The sequence below is a fragment of the Triturus cristatus genome, chromosome 11 (genome assembly GCF_964204655.1).
Source record: "Triturus cristatus chromosome 11, aTriCri1.1, whole genome shotgun sequence".
NCBI lineage: Eukaryota > Metazoa > Chordata > Amphibia > Caudata > Salamandridae > Triturus > Triturus cristatus.
The window spans coordinates 1,047,994,624-1,048,011,199 of NC_140594.1; the positions used below are offsets into that span (position 1 = coordinate 1,047,994,624).

The 16,576-nt window shown below is 44.0% G+C and overlaps 1 protein-coding gene across 1 annotated transcript in view; it reads left to right on the forward strand.

Moving 5' to 3' along the window:
- Positions 1-9,170: 9,170 nt before the first annotated feature.
- Positions 9,171-16,576, forward strand: part of LOC146785924 (fetuin-B-like) — a 65,598-nt gene continuing 58,192 nt past the window's right edge. Inside the window, exons 1-2 of the mRNA XM_085635322.1 lie at positions 9,171-9,526; positions 13,437-13,544. Coding sequence (XP_085491448.1) covers positions 9,311-9,526; positions 13,437-13,544 — 324 coding nt within the window. The 5' untranslated portion in view covers positions 9,171-9,310. The remainder of the gene's footprint in view (positions 9,527-13,436; positions 13,545-16,576) is intronic.

Below are 16,576 nucleotides of genomic sequence, written 5' to 3' on the forward strand. Positions count from 1 at the left end.
AAGCCAAAAATGTCCCTACTCTCTTCTGCAATGGGAATACTAAAGAAGGCATTCTTTAGATCGATAACAGAGAACCAAGTCGCTGTGGAAGGTATCATTGTCAACAAAGCAGTGATATCTGTAACAACAGGAAATTGTGGGATCGCAAATCAATAACAAAACAGTACACAGGAGGCTGAGAAGGATCAGTGCGTTTGAGAACAGGAAGAATAGGACTATTGCATGCGTTACCTCTTGTTTCTTCAACCACACCCTTCTGGATCAAGTCATGAATGATTCCCAAAAGCGCTTTTTCTCCTTCAGCAGAAATTCTATACTGTGGGATGCGCGGTAATTCAACATTAGGCTTGAGGGTGACAACATAAGATGGAATCTCAAGACAACCCACATCGTTCGGACCCATGGCCCAAAGTGCTGCTGGAAGAGAAAGTAATTCAGGTGGAAACTGATCTTTGGACAAATACATTGGGGAGGCCAATTTCTGTCCTAAAGTGAGATGTACGCCAGAAGGAGAACAATATATCGTAGCATGCATTCTTTTCAATAGGTCTAAACCCAACAGATTCTCACCGCAACCATTCATCAACAAAAGTGGAGCTTCCAAATCATAAGGACCAACTGAAATAGGCAAGGGGCAAGAAACTGGGTTGCGAACAGGGGCGCCAGAAAATCCTACAGAAACATTCGTTAAGCCAGACAAAGGTGCCCCAGGGAGTTTAGAATGAATGATAGAATTTCTCATTGCCCCAGTATCTAGAAGAAATGGCTCTGAAACACCCATTGTAGTGACGTTAACATAAGGTCCATTTTGATCTACTGGGATGGGCACAACTCCCTTATTTTGTCCATGGCTGTCCTAGGTGGCATGAAGACTCTCATTCTCGCCTTCAACATAATGGTCTTCATTGTAATACTGAGTAGACCTCACATTTTGCTGATCAAAGTAGTTCATGGAATTGGGAGAAGGAAGGGCACGCTGTTCTTGAGTCAACACACCTCGACCTCTACCTCTGTTTGCTGACTGGAGGCCAGCACGACCTCGTGGAGCAGATAATGCTCCATTGCGCTGCAATAAAACCGGACAACTATTCTTAAAATGACCTTCCTCTCTACAATAGGCACATTGATTAGGTCCTAACAAAGGTCGCGGAATGTATGGCTCAGGTTTTTGATACAACCTCTGAGACTGCGGAGGCTGTTGAAATTGAGGCTGAGCATAACGTGGTGGATAGGCTTGTTGCAAGAGAACCTTCGTTTTTAATTCTTTTGTCTTTTTCTCTTGCTTTTCTTTTTCTTCTTTGTCCCTATTCTCATAATATTGCGCAGTTGCCAATATCTGGGCAGAAGAAGAAACAGCCCATGAACTTTGTGAATCTTTTAATTTGTGTGACAGCTCGGGAAGCAAATTGAATACAAATTTGTCCACAAACAATCGCTGTCCACCCTCTGTAGCCATGTCTTGACCACTGTGGTCGATAAATGTCTCTTCGAAACGAGTAAAGAAGTCAGAGACACTTTCATCTTTCTTTTGTTTGCATGCTGCTAATTTATCCCAATTAACTCTCAATGCAGGCATCATAGTTTTCATTAAGGTAATGATCCTACCAGGGAGTTCCGAGATCAAAGCGTCAGGCTTTGCGCCACCCACTTGATCTCTATCTGTGGTAGTTATATCATCCCAAGTAGCACCTAGTTCCTGCGCGTGATCCTCTCTACGAATCTTAGCCCATATTGTCTGTGGGACTACATTTCCCATTAACATGTCGATATCTGCTAGGTTCATAATGCAGGCGTCAACTGTCTGTGATAATTCTTTATAATAACCTGCAGGGTTTTTACGAGGATCTGGTAGAGTCTGCTTAAGGGCCAAAACTTCAGATCTCTTCCAAGGGACATGTACCCATATACGTTGGAAGTGAGCAGGGATAGGTGCATTACCACCTACTCCCGCTACCGCCTCTTTCCATACTGGTGGAACCTCTCTCATAGGATAATTTTTCAACGTCAGTTTAACCGACGGATCAGAATCAAGGAAAACCTGAGAGAACAATAAAGATCTATAAGAAATAAGTGTCCTTACAGCATCCTCAACCTTAGAACCCACAATAAGTCCTTTATCAAAATCAGTCTGAACATTTAACAGATCTTGTGGGATCGGACTCAAACTCACATCTTCCCATTCTTTAATGAGAGTGTTGCACATTACGTTAAAAACATATCTTTGCGTAGGCGCATTCCATTGCGAAAATGTAGGCATAATATCAAGCACACTATATTGTGGACCCTTCTTGATCCATTTACGTGCAAGAGAGTCCAACCTCTCTCGTTCCTCAAAATCCGGGAACTGACTACGGGATTGTCTTCGAGCAAAAGCTGGAGACACATTAAAAGCTTCAAGGAAAGGAGATAGAATACCAGTGACAGTGTCTGTGAGACGCTTACGCACAGACGGAGAATTAGACATGAGAATTGGAGACAGAGTATTAGGAGAACTGACAGGAGAAGAACTGATAATTGCAGGTGGAGCAGAAGGCAAAGGAGATCTAAGATCAGGAGATGAGGGCAAAGAAGTTGAGACTAACGGTAAAACCGGCAAGGGCGGTAATACTGGAGGAAGCAAATGCGGAATAGCCGGAACAGGCGGAGGTACCACTGGCGGCTGAACAGGCTGTAACGGCTGAGGCACATTAGTACTTTGCGCATAGGGTGGAGGCAACCTTAATAAGTGGGACATTAGGGGATCTTTTTCTATATCTTTCTTATTATCAGAAGGAGAAATAGGCAACACCGGATAGCATTTATCTATCGCCATGCGATTTTGTCTTTCTAAAATTTCAGTCGCATTGTCAATTTCATCATCTTTAAACTGTTGGGCAGCCTGTATAATTGTCATACCCTGTGCTTTCCTATCTCGTTTTGCTTGTTTAATGTCTTTCTGTTTGGCTTCCTTACGCCAAAGGCGGAAAGAGTCAAACATTGCCGGCCGGGCTTTTCTTTTGAATAAAACTGCTTCCAAATTGTCTAGCACATCAGGATCAAAACTACCATTGTCTGGCCATTTTAGAACACCATCTTATTTCGTGTATCGGGTCCATGTCTCGTTAAAGGCAATGGGGCCGATACCATGTTTTGAATAGAGCTCATATGTGGGAGTTCCAACCGAAGGAATCGGACAAGAGTCCTCAAGTCGGGAATCCCTATTACAACCAAGACAACAAATTCTTCCAAACTTAATCAGACCAGGCATCTCACGATTTTTCCTGTCTGTTCACAAACTTCAAGGGAGTAAAACTCAGTTTACACAGCACAAATGCACTTACCCTCGGCTTTGTCTATTGCAATAGACAAATCTAAGTACCAAAGAAAAACTAAGAACCAAAATTGTGGGCGCGACCCACGAAGATACTTAAATAAGGACATCTTCTCCCACCAACAGAGGCCCGTCTATCGTCTCGCCTTACCATACATCATCAAAGGAAGGGCCAAAGCAGGGCGGCAGTCAGGGCAGCGGTCGTCAATAGCTGTCAGGAAGGAGTAACCGTGCTGCAAAAGACCTTCGGACCACTTTCGACATACAGGGGTCGCTTAATGTGGCTCGCGAACCCTCCGGAATTTTCTTGCGGGGTTCCTCACGACCTTCAGGCAGAACCGGTACCACTGAAGCCGCCCCACGTTGGGCACCAGTTGAAGAACCAGAACCTTATGGGCCTGGCGGCGCAGGGTACGCCCAAGTCTCCGGAGTTCACCTGCTTAGCTGCACAGAGACACGGGACACTCTGTCGGCGTTAGTAGATCAGATTTATTTAGCTGCAGCTAGTACAGTTATCCTAGAAGTACACAAAGTAGGTTCTCAGGAGACTGCCACTTCACTCTGTGGCGCACAGGGTTAAATACCATACAATGTTCATATTCATTAATCAAATGCACTCTCAGAGCATACAAGAAAGAGCCAATAAGGAAAGTTGGAAAACAAGACAGAACCAATAGGAAAGGTTTGAAAACAGAAGTGTCGGATGACTCGAAGAGACCTCTCCTCCAACTATGTTTGTCACCCCACCCTCAATCTAATTTATTAACAGACTCATAACTAACTTGCAGGTGGCGAGATACGTTTGTGTGTGTTGGAGGACAGTCGTGAAATGAGAGAATGCTAGCAGGAGACAGTGAAGGCCAGACGATAAGATAAGGTCAGGGAAGAATAGTGTGAACCAACAGATAGTTGAGACGGGGATTAGAAAAGCCAGACAGGGATTAGTGTACTGGGCTAGTCCTAACACCAGCTTTGTAAATAGTGGCAGAAAACGTATTTCGACACCGGTTTGCAGAAAAAGCAGAATAGACTTTGTTCGCCGTGCTGCCTGAGTGATGGCAACACAAAATGGCGGCGAGCCACAATATGGCAGGTCAATTCGATCGTGATCGAAAATCGAAGTTCCTCAACTCACACACAAAGCAGGACACACACTCAACTCAATTTTCACCACCAGCGACAGAATTAAATGCAGCTATACCACAAAACTCACCTGGACTGACCCCACCATCGTACACTTCATCATCAACGATGCCCAGCACACCATCACCAGGCATCAGATCTCCTTCCACAGAAGCTGGAGCAATGTCACCAGAATTCAGTGACCATAGATCCTCACCACCTCCCAGCCAAAGGCCTCAACAGACCTCAACCAAGCCATCCAGAACTTCACCGGTTGGATCACAGACAGCACTGACAAGAGTTGCCCCACTGAAACTTACAAAACACAACAAGAGCCTCAAACATGCCAGCTAGAAAACCCCAGGAGTCAGGACCACCAAGCACCACTGCCACCAACTGGAGAAATGATGCCGCACCAGCAAGAACCCCACAGACAGAGCAGCTCACAAAACAGCCCTCAGCAACTATCACCGGCAAATCAAGGAAGCCAAGAAAGCAGCCATCACCACTGCATTGACTCCACGGCCAACCACACAAAGGAACTCTTCAAAATAGTCTAAAAGTTCTGTAACCCAAAAGCCATAGAGACCACCATCCACCCTTCCCAAGAACTCTGTGACACCCTCGCAGACTACTTCCACAGCAAGATCACCAACAAATCACAACCAATTTCAACATCCAACCTGCCACCCTCATCCCAGACGACCTCAACCAACCAGCGAACACCAGCCAAACCATCACCACCTAGTCATCGCTCATTGCCCTCACCACCTCTACTCTGGGGTACCCACCGACCCTTTCTCCAACCATCTCTACAACCTCTCAACAAACTGTATCATCATGCAACTCACAAGCATCCTCAAGACCTCCATCTCCACAGCAACCTTCCCGGAAAGAGGGAAACATGCAGAAATCAAACCCCTCCTAAAGAAAGCCTTCGCTGACCCCAATCATCCAATCTCCCTCCTCCCCTACCCAGCCAAACTTCTCAAGAAAGCCATCAACCAGCAGTTCACCGAATTCCTGGGACAAAATCACCTACTGGATGCCTCTCAATCAGAAATGCGTGCCAAAAACAGCACTGTACCGTACAGATTGCAGCCACCATCGACATAAGAACACTCCTTGACTATGGAGAAACTGTGGCCCTGATCCTCCTCGACTTCTCTGTGGCGTTCGACACAGTCTCCCACACACCCTCATCAACAGACTTCACAACATAGGCCTACAGCAAGACACACTGAAGTGGATCGCCTCCTTCCTCACAGATTGCACAAAGAGCATCCGACTGCCACCCCTTACATATGCACCCAAAGTCATATGCTGCGTACCACAAGGATCTCTGACCCCAATCATCCAATCTCCCTCCTCCCCTACCCAGCCAAACTTCTCAAGAAAGCCATCAACCAGCAGTTCACCGAATTCCTGGGACAAAATCACCTACTGGATGCCTCTCAATCAGAAATGCGTGCCAAAAACAGCACTGAGACCGTACAGATTGCAGCCACCATCGACATAAGAACACTCCTTGACTATGGAGAAACTGTGGCCCTGATCCTCCTCGACTTCTCTGTGGCGTTCGACACAGTCTCCCAAACACCCTCATCAACAGACTTCACAACATAGGCCTACAGCAAGACACACTCAAGTGGATCGCCTCCTTCCTCACAGATTGCACAAAGAGCATCCGACTGCCACCCCTTACATATGTGCCCAAAGTCATATGCTGCGTACCACAAGGATTATCCCTCAGCCCCACCCTGTTAAACATCTACATGACCCCCATTGCTGACGTCGTCAGATCCCATGGACTCAACATAATCTCCTAGGCAGATGACACCTAACCAATCCTTGAGCTCACCAAGGACCACTCTAATGCCAAAGCCAACTTCTGCAACGACATGATCTATGTAGCTAAATGGATGTGAGACAACTGCCTTCAACTCAACTCCAACAAAAACGAAGTGTTGATCTTCAAAAAGAATACGCCTGCATGGGACAACAGCTGGTGGCCTGCAGAACGCGGAATCCACAAAACTCCTCAGAAAGCTCCAGACCATACAGAACGCTACAGCCAGACCTCCTCAAGCTAACCCCACCCAAGAAACCTCCATTGGCTCCACATCCAGAAAAGATGACAGTTCAAGATCCTCATGCACACCTATAAAGCCCACCATGACCTAGTACCTGCCAACCTCAACCACCAACTGAACTTCCACCAACCCACTATACTCCTGCGCTCCCCTTCGCTCACTCTCGCACACACACCCCGAATCAGTTGCAGCCACATGGGTGGCTGCTCCGCTCTACGTCACTGCCAAGACCTGAATAACCTTCTACTTCAGCTCTGTACAACCACCTCACTGGCAGACTTCAGAAGGAGACTCAAGACCTGGCTCTTCAACAGACACACGGCACCCAGATACCCCTAGGGGTGACAGTGTTGTGCAGTATTGCACTTTACAAATGTTGTTTGATTGATTGATTGATTGATTGATTGATTGAGTTGAGGAAGGTTGCACTTCTTCTGCGTCTGCTGTGCCTTTTCAGCTTGTGTCACTTCCACTTACGAGTCTGTCGCTGCTACCTTTGCTATAACATTTAGGCCTTAATTACAATTTGTTTCCTAGACCCGATGGGACAAGTAACTGCTACTGCCCCCCACAAGAACTATGAGATCTGCTAAAAGACCGCAGATGTCTTGACTTTCATCCCAAAATCTCAGCAGATAAAATCAGTTGACATCTCCAAGTGAAATTGTGGCCCAATTTTGAAATAAGCAGGGATTTGGACCCAATATTACTGATTCCCTCAGTAATTCATCATATGTTACTGGGCCCTCAGGTCTAACTTGCAATGGGCCTTATCTCCAGTCCAGGAGTTATTGGTACACCCAGTATCAGTAACTTCAGAGGTTATGGAATTCCTTCCCATTGACAGGGTTACTCATAATGACAGCCTTAATACTTTAGAGGGTATAGTTTGCCATACATCTCTGAATAAAATGTCATTTCTGCTGTCTTTAGCCTCGAAAAATCTCCCTTAGGTTTTAAAGCTATATGCCTGCAATGCCCATGTTTCACCATCACACTTTTTTGCAATTTACTTCACTGAGGACCAATTCCTTCTTTTTTTTCACTCAAACAGGACTCAGAATAAGAGTGTGAAAACTACTGCCTTCATTTGATCAAACACATTTTCAGCAGCTGTCCCAATGAGGCCCCACTCACATTTATTTTTTTCCTTAAAGGGCTATTCTCCCTTAGAGACTTACTCCACAACAAATTTATTGTGTGCAGTTGCATGGGAATGCCCCTGTGTCACCTATGAAATGCCTCCTTGATTCAAAGCAGTGCAAAGTAGCAAACAGCTCAGCCAAGCATTACTTTGGGGAACTTTCCCGTGCAAATCCTCGTTTGTGTAGGATAGTAAATCACACTCCAAACTCTTTGCTATGGGTTTACATCACTTTTGTGATGCAAACACAGGACAGACTGTTAGTAAATATGCGTCCAGGTCTTCTTCTTCTTAAAATCAAGTTCTCACTGACCTTCAGGCATCACTTTTTTAAGGTTCTCTAATTTTGTGTACCTGGACAGGTCCCAAGATTCCTACTAGAGCACTGACTCATTAGGTACGGTTCAATTTGGGGTCTGGAACACTTCTGTGCAAAAGCGTTGACAACTCCATGACTCCGTTAGCTGCCTTATCACCGGGTGTAGCAACAGATTGGCTAGAGCATGGACTCATCAAGCCCAGGTCACGATGGGTGTTGGGACGCTGCAAGAGACTCACCTCATCTTCAACCTTCTCAGCTGCCTTTTTTATCAGGGGCGGCAGAGGGCGTCTTCTTTCAAGCACCACACCACCAGCCACTTCTTAGCTTAGCTGGACACACCCTTAGAGCCCAGGCTGAATTGGAGATCCATAGTCATCCATAGGCTATTGCGAGCATGGTAGATGAATATTATGGTGAGAATATTGTCTGATGTAAATATTGTGTCCTAAATACCTCCTACAAAATGTTTCCTCTCTGGAGTTTATTAAAGAAAATCCACATGCAATGAGACAATATTTTCGTAAACAATATTTAGGACATGATTTTTGTGACACATGGTATTTATGTATGAGATATTCTGATATACAACCCTTTTGAGAAATGCATGCTTGATTTCCCTAGCCCACAAGCTTTCCAGGTTATCTAAGATCACTTGTGGAGAGTGCAGGAGCTTTGCTGAAGGACAGACATCTTGGGGCAGATTTACAAGCTCCTTGCGCCACTTTTGCGTCACTTTTCCCATGTTAATAATGACGCAAAAGTGGCGCAAGGGCCTTGTAAATAAACCCCCTTGTCTGCAACAGCTAGCTTGCTAACTTATATTTTCTTTTGCATTCTAAAAGCAAAGCTTTTTTGAAACACTAAAAATGATGCCAAATATAAAAGATCTATCTTCAATCATTTTAATAAAAAAAATACCTACCAGCAATAATAGTGTTAGTTGACATAGTTTTGTAAAATGCTTTAAAAGACAAAAAGAAAAAGGAGCCAGCCCCCAAGATTGAGAACTCTGGTTGAAGAGATCTGATCAATTATTAATCAAAATACTTTGATTCACTGATACCAGCTGAACTTTTTCATAACAGTGACCTGTTGTTCGTGAGTCTTGACTTTGGGTAAACATCACAGATTGATCATTTACTCGAAACTGTGCTGATTCAGTTAGGTTTAATGTCAAGACTGCATTCACCTCTGATTGGTGTGGTTGTATAAGAAACATTACAACCTGAGCTGCATTTATTCCCATGAAGGGTTAGTCCTATGGGTAGCTGGTTCAGCAGCTGAGAGTGGAAAGAACCCTCCTTCAGACTTTGAAGAACATGAAGCACATTGTCCCTTTTCTATGTCTCACACTGCTCTTCCTGAGCGGTGCCCTCAGCTCTGTGCCTCCCATCCCCCCCATGCCTCTGATACCCGAAGACTGCAACGCTACAGTATTTCAAGCAGGTCTGGCCCTGGAGGAGATCAATAAAGACAGAGAAGAAGGCTTTGTTGTCGGCCTATACCGTGTAGTTGACGCCCACCGCCAACCCGTGGTAAGAAAATTATTTTATTTGTCTCCTTTTTGTCACCTTCAGGAAGTTGAAAGGCTGAAAAACCAGAGAGGGGTCTCTGCAGCAGACATGTTGACCTGCTAAAAAAAGAAAAATAACTTTTTACATAGCACGAATACTGCACATTTTAAGAATACTAATTTTAGCAACCTCGGACAGATGATTCGGTCTTGCCAGGATTCAAAGTAGCCATCTACAGAAGTAAGCATTTAGCTCACTCAGCCATCTTATTTGCAGTGCTAAGCAAGTTCATGAAGCCACCTTATCAGATAATGACATGCGTTTCTCTTATCCCTCTCAAATGGTTGAGATTAAGGGGTGTGCCATTTAGTTTTTTAGGTCTTGGCTCAGGCATATATGTTTTCATAAGTTCATTTCAGAAGTTCTTTCTTCGCAATGCATTTTCTTCGGGAGCTGGAAAAGAAACCATTTCAACTGCAAAATTTCCTTCCATTCATCTTTCGATTGTTTTATTAAATGTCTCATCGTTTTCCATCTTCACCAATCTCAATGTTAATTAATACAGTTGTTTCACGCATGCATAATTATGTATTATATAACTATTTTATTACATTTCCAAGAACAATGAAAGAGGCAGAAAACAGGACACAACAAGGTAAAAGTGCAGTTATGTGTGAATTAAAGGCAAACAATAAAATGCATGTAATAACTTGCTACCTATAGATAACATGTAAATTGCATAGTTGTAATTACACAGACGGTCCATGTTGTGTCCATATAGCCACACAGGATGTCAGCCAACTGACCATTGGAGTTCACTTCCTTGTCCTGGGTTCAAAAGGGAGCAAGTCCAGTCAATTATGACTCCTTTCAGCTCACAAACTGCAGTGCCAGTCCTCTTCTTATCTTTCACAGGTCCAGAAAGTGTTTTGAGGAGGTTTCTGAGGAAGGCCACTGTTGTAGTTTGTTTGCAATAGTCAGTAGGTAGGGGAAACTAATGGACACTCCCTAACCATTGAGAAAAAGGCTCCCAGGGCAACCTCACCACTTTTGCAGCACATCCTGTTTGCTTTCCTGCAAACGATCATACAGTGCACCTCATTCCTAAAATCCAAGGTGGTGAACCCTTCCTTCCTTGAGCAGAGTTCTGGCGTCTACCCAAAGATTTGGCCAGTTAAATGATCAGTCCCCTTCCCTGTCCACCCCAAGCGATTTTTAGGGTTGGCTTTACTCGCACTAGGTTCAGAGACAGACTGGTTTGTGTGAGCTCTTGAGACAAGGCTTTCCATACTTCAAGTCTTCCTTAGACTAAACTATAAATGGGCAGGCTTTATATCTGTCTCTTGCAAGTTATTGAAATTCCAGAGCCCACTCAACTGTTCTTCCCGAGCTGATAGCGATCAGTTGCCCCACACACAGTCCTTCCTGTAGTCAGGCATAAGCCATTGTTCTGCTCTAGGAGCATTTTTCACACCTCATTAAGGTCATGCAATTGCTGGGCAGCTGCTGACAGGTTAATGTAAATTAGCCTCCTGGAGCTTCAGGTAGGGAAAAGGTTACTTTCTAACGGATACTTTTCCTAAATAATTATTAATTAACCTCACCAATGACTTAATAGTCTTTGAATGACTCTTTTCAGCTGTTTCTTGTCAAACTTTACCGATTAAAGTTTATAATCTGTACCTTGATAGTTTTTAGGATCCAGTTACAGCCATGCCAGTGAAAATAGTTTTGGGGTATAGTCACTGGAGGAACATGGAAACCTTACTTTCGTTTATGTTCAACTTGCAAATATCAGACACCCTAACTTGTGGGTGACAAGGTGTACTTGGGATGACTTATAAATATTTAAAAGCAGGGCTTTCCACCAGTCAAAAACTATTATTTTGACAGGTTTAAATGCAGGTTTTAAAGCAGCATTAGTCGGGTTAAACATGGTAGGCCTGAAACTATGTTTTACAGGCCAACTTTGTGAATGTTGCCATAGTTGCTGCAGTCGACAGGAGGCATTTAACTTCCATACCCTGTGTGTATTTCCTCAGCCATATTTGGGCCTTATTGGCAAATTAAATCTGTCGAGCGTGGTAAGGAAATTTAACAACGTTAAAAGGGGGGAGAACAGGCTCTTTACTTCTGTTTAGAAGGAGTAATGTCCAGTAATAAATGTTCCTACATTTATTTGTGAATTTGTATTTGAAGTTTATATTTCCCACTTTAAGGTGCAACATGGGTTTGTTCTTGCCAATCTATGAAGGAACTCACTTAGCCAGGTGTATCTCTTTTAGATTGGGCACTGGAGATCTCCCTGCAAATACTGGATGAGGTTTTGCTCACTAATTCTTGTCTCAACTATTTAGGGGGTCGGTAGTGCCCATTGGCACACCTTTTTATCAATTTGCCGTCTCAGTGGGATTCTCTGTAGAAACAGTTATCCGCCAGTGCTACTACCTCCTTTCTATGCTTGACGCCATATCCATCGAACTCGTCATGTTTTAGACGATGGGGCGTAGCAGAATAGATTCCATTATTTAAATATTGGAAATTCCAAATCTCCACGGAGCCGAATCACAAAGGTATTTGCGAGGTGGTACCACAGGCGAGCTCGCAGATACTTTTGTCACTCTGTGTGGAAACCTTCAAATCTCAATTAAGAAAACTGAAAAAGGGCACAGTCCTTTCTATTTATACAATTTATCTGCGAATATTAACTGAATATTCCTATTTTATTTGTATTTTAATTGTTTTTGGTAAATTCACAGACGCTTGTAAGAGTACGTAAAAGACTACAACAGGAGAGCTACTTTATACTCTAAATGCCTTTGTGAATCCACTCGGTGTGACATTTTAACCTGCTATTTTAGTGTCATCTTTGACAGCATACATGATTTTTTTAATATTTAGGGGCAGATTTACAAGCCCCTTGCGCCTTCTTGCGCTGCCCTTGCGTCACTTTTCTTGACGCAAAGGCGGCACAAACAATGCAGCCTATTTACAACGTGGTGCATCTAGGGAGATGCGTCACGTTGTAAAGTCCTGCGTCACATTATACCTGCGTCAGGTATAATGTATGCAGGGTGGGCGTTCCCACGCAGGAAGGCCTCGTAAAAGTGACGCAGTGAAATCCACAAGATTTCACTGCCCCACTTTTAGGACGTCACTGCGTCAAAACCATACGCCTGCTTGAAGCAGATGTAAGGAGTGACGCAGTACTGTAAGTATAGGCCTCAAAATACATTGCTGGAGTTGCGTCGTGTTTGCGACAAAACTCCAGCAATGCGTGACATTTGGGCCGAAAGATGCTTCAGAATTTCTGACGCATCTGTTAATGCTTGCGCCATGGAGCACTGTATTGTAAATACAGCGCATCCATGGTGGCGGAAGGACATTTGACGCAGTCACAAGGACACTGACGCATCTATGCCCCTATGTAAATCTGCCCCATAATTGTTTTTACCATGTACACCGTGGAATGGTGTCTTATCTTCCAGTTATTCTTTTGTCAACAACTCTTGCTAAAGGGGCATGCATTTTGGGGCCGAGTGGCATGCTCCTACGCCCTCTTTTTAATGAACTTTTACTGAAGATCTTTTGAGGTTTAAATAAACAACTACAATTACAAAAAATGATTTCATGGTAATTTTGTTATGATTATCACCAACAAAACACTCTTGAGTAATCATCATAGAAAATGTGTGACATACATCAGCCGTAACTTATTAAATCATCTGTTACCATCTTGGACTATATCCTGCCTAATGCCATGTGGAAAAGCAATTATTAGTGCTGGTCATTCATCGTACAGGGGGGAAAGGGGCCGATATAGGTGGAAAACAGTTTCACTGCTATGAGTTTCAGGAACTGGGTGGTTTATTTGATTCAAAACTTTTTATCCCCCAATTTATAAATAAGCTTTATTTTCCATGTATTTTAGGGTGCTGGAAATATCTATTATTTCACAATTGATGTGCTTGAAACAGACTGCCATATTATAAGTCGAAAGAGCTGGAAGGATTGCAACCTCACCCCCTTCAATAAGACAGTAAGTACACTGAGTGCAAAGATTTACAGCAGACTGTATGCTTCACTTAAGGCATATTTGAAATACAAATAGGGTCCACAGTTTGGGGTTTCTTTGACATGTCTTGACATTAATTTTCTTTTGGTAAAGGCAGATATGACATTTAAAAAAAGAGATGGACATGCCGCCATCAAACTAACATTCATGCCATAGTCTGAAAACCTCCTGTGCATGTGTCTATCCAGCTTCTGCTGGCAAATTCAAAAACAACAGTGGATGGACAGAATGCAGAACAATGTCATACATTCACCCCAGTACAGAGATCTGTGCCTAAATCCATCGTTTTTTTGCTCACCATGCATTCCAGTTTGGACCCAGCCATATGCAAATCAGTCTTGACCCTGTGCCTCATGGGAACAGTCCAGCCCGAACTGCCAAGCCAGGTCCTCCCTGGACTGGAAACAAGCATCCTAGGACCGGTTTTGGGGTTTCACCCCTCTTCAGCCAGGATAGCTTGATTCCAGTGGTATGGAGTGCACGGGACTCACGTCTGAGCATACCCGTCCCACTCGGGGTGACAAATGCAAAAACAACAATTGATGGACAGAATGCAGAACAATGTCATACATTCACCCCAGTACAGAGATCTGGGCCTAAATCCATCGTTCTGTTGCTCACCATGCCATTCCAGTTTGGACCCAGCCATATGCAAATCAGTCTTGACACTGCTCCCAATGGGAACAGTCCGTCCCGAACTGGACTGGAAACAATCATCCTAGGACCCTCATAAACCGGTATAGCTGGCATCACCACAATAAACACAATGCAAGCCACTAAAAACATACATGTCAATTCCATCTCACACAGCATGTGTCACTCTTTACCTAGAAATAAATATGCCATCAAATGGCCAGGGCCAGACTGACTACCGGGCGTTTTGGAATGCTGCTGAGCTGGGGGCTGATTTCGTTGATGGGGACCTGCGTGTACTGAACGAAATTCGTTTTGCTTTAGTTATTTCAAAGTACACGCAGGTCTCCATGAACGAAATCAGCCCCCACTGCAGTGAAATCTGCCCCCTGCTCGGCAGAATTCCAAAACGCCCGGTAGTCAGTCCGCCCCTGCAAATGGCACAGCCCTAGCCACCATTTAACAGAGTTAATGCAACTAACTTGACAACCTGTGCACTCCATCTTCCCAAAAATTCAGCACACACCTCCAGACAGCAGAAGTTGTACATAACAGCAGACACTTAACAAAGTTCATGGTATGATCAAAAAGGGACACAAATGACATTGTAAATCTTTTAAAAACTCATCATTCACCTAACACAGTATCCGCCTTATATTGTGCATGCCATCATCCAAACAGAAAACATGCATCTATTCCAAACACTATGGCCCAGATTTATGATTTTTTCATGCAACGCAGCAATACACCTTGATGCGCTGTTCTGTGTGAAATGGATAAGGCAGGGATGCGCCATATCTGTCAAGATATGGTGCATTCCTGACCTCTCCTTTCACTGATGCACTTAGTGCAGCCTAGTACCAATGCAGGCATCTTTGCGCTATGGTTCAACGGTACCTGCATTAAAGGCTGGTTGCTTTTGTGCAGGAAGGGACACCTTCTTGCACGAAAACAATCCTTAGAGGCATTTTCGTCTATCAAAGTGTGCTGCAGGAGGACCTGAAATGGTCCTTTCCAATGAGGTACAGACTCACGTTCCAAAATTGCTTCTTCACCAGGACCCAGTTGCTGGGACTGAGGTCATGGCACTGCTCCTGATACGGCGGGGCGATAGCAGCTCCAATCTGGTGGGACATAGAATGCACCATATCAGCTAGTCTCTTGTAGTAGTCAAGAAACATGTCATCTGTAATGTTTGCAAGCACATTTGTGGGCACAACTGGTAGTCTTATTGCTCAACCCATGATGGTTTCATGTGGGGACAGTCCAGTCATCCAATGAGGAATGCTGTGTCGACTCATTAACACACGGGGCACAGCATCATGACATTTCAGAGATGTTGATGCACAAATTTTGGCCAACCTGGATATCAATGTTCAGTTCACCTTCACAACTATGCCTAAAGCCTCAGGCCGATAACTGCACTTTAGTCTTGGCTCCACTTGTAATTCTGCACACAACATTTTCAGAACCTCATTATTGAAATTAGGTCTTCGGTCAGACTCCAGCGAAGTCGGGAAACCAAACCTGGGGATAAGCTCCCTCAACAACAACTTAGCTACTGCAAGGCTATCATTTCTCCTTGTCGGGTAAGCTTCAACCCAACGTGAGAAGATACACACAGTCACCAGAATATATCTTAGCCCGTTGCACACAGGTATCTTGATGAAGTCCAGCTGCATGCTGTTGAATGGCCCTGTAATCTTCCTATGTGGCTTAGTGTCACTGTGGGTCTTTTCCATACGTTAATCTGCTGGCACACAACATGTCTGTGACACAATCCTTAGGCAATCAATCTGAATCGAAGGTTAAACTAGTTCTGTCAAACCAATCTGACCATTGGATCCCTTCCAACATGCACAGGGCCATACAAATGCCTAGCCATTGGAGGCAGGAAGTAATCTGGTAGTAAAGGACTTCCATCTGCTGAAACCCAAATGTCATCCTCTCTTTAAAACACAACCTGCTCTGACCCAACTCTGCTGTTCTGCTTCTGGTGCTTTTCCTGAAAACTTTTCATGTCTTCCAAAGTATTAGCTGTTGTTAACAAAAGGTTAGAATCGGTCTCATCTACCAATTAATTTACATTTTCACTAATAAATGTTCGGGCCCCATGAGTACAATACAATGCAATCTTATCAGCACATAGGTTCCCAACTGTCACATAGTCATCTCCACTTCTATGGGCCGAACACTTCACAACCACATTGTTGGTAGGCAAGTGCAATGCCTCCACCAATCTCATGAAATGCTCTCCATTCCCTATGGGAGATCCGGTTGATGTCATGAATCCCCTCTATGACCATAACTGACCAAAGTCTTGAACCACATCAAAGCCAACTGACTATCAGTAAAAATTGTCA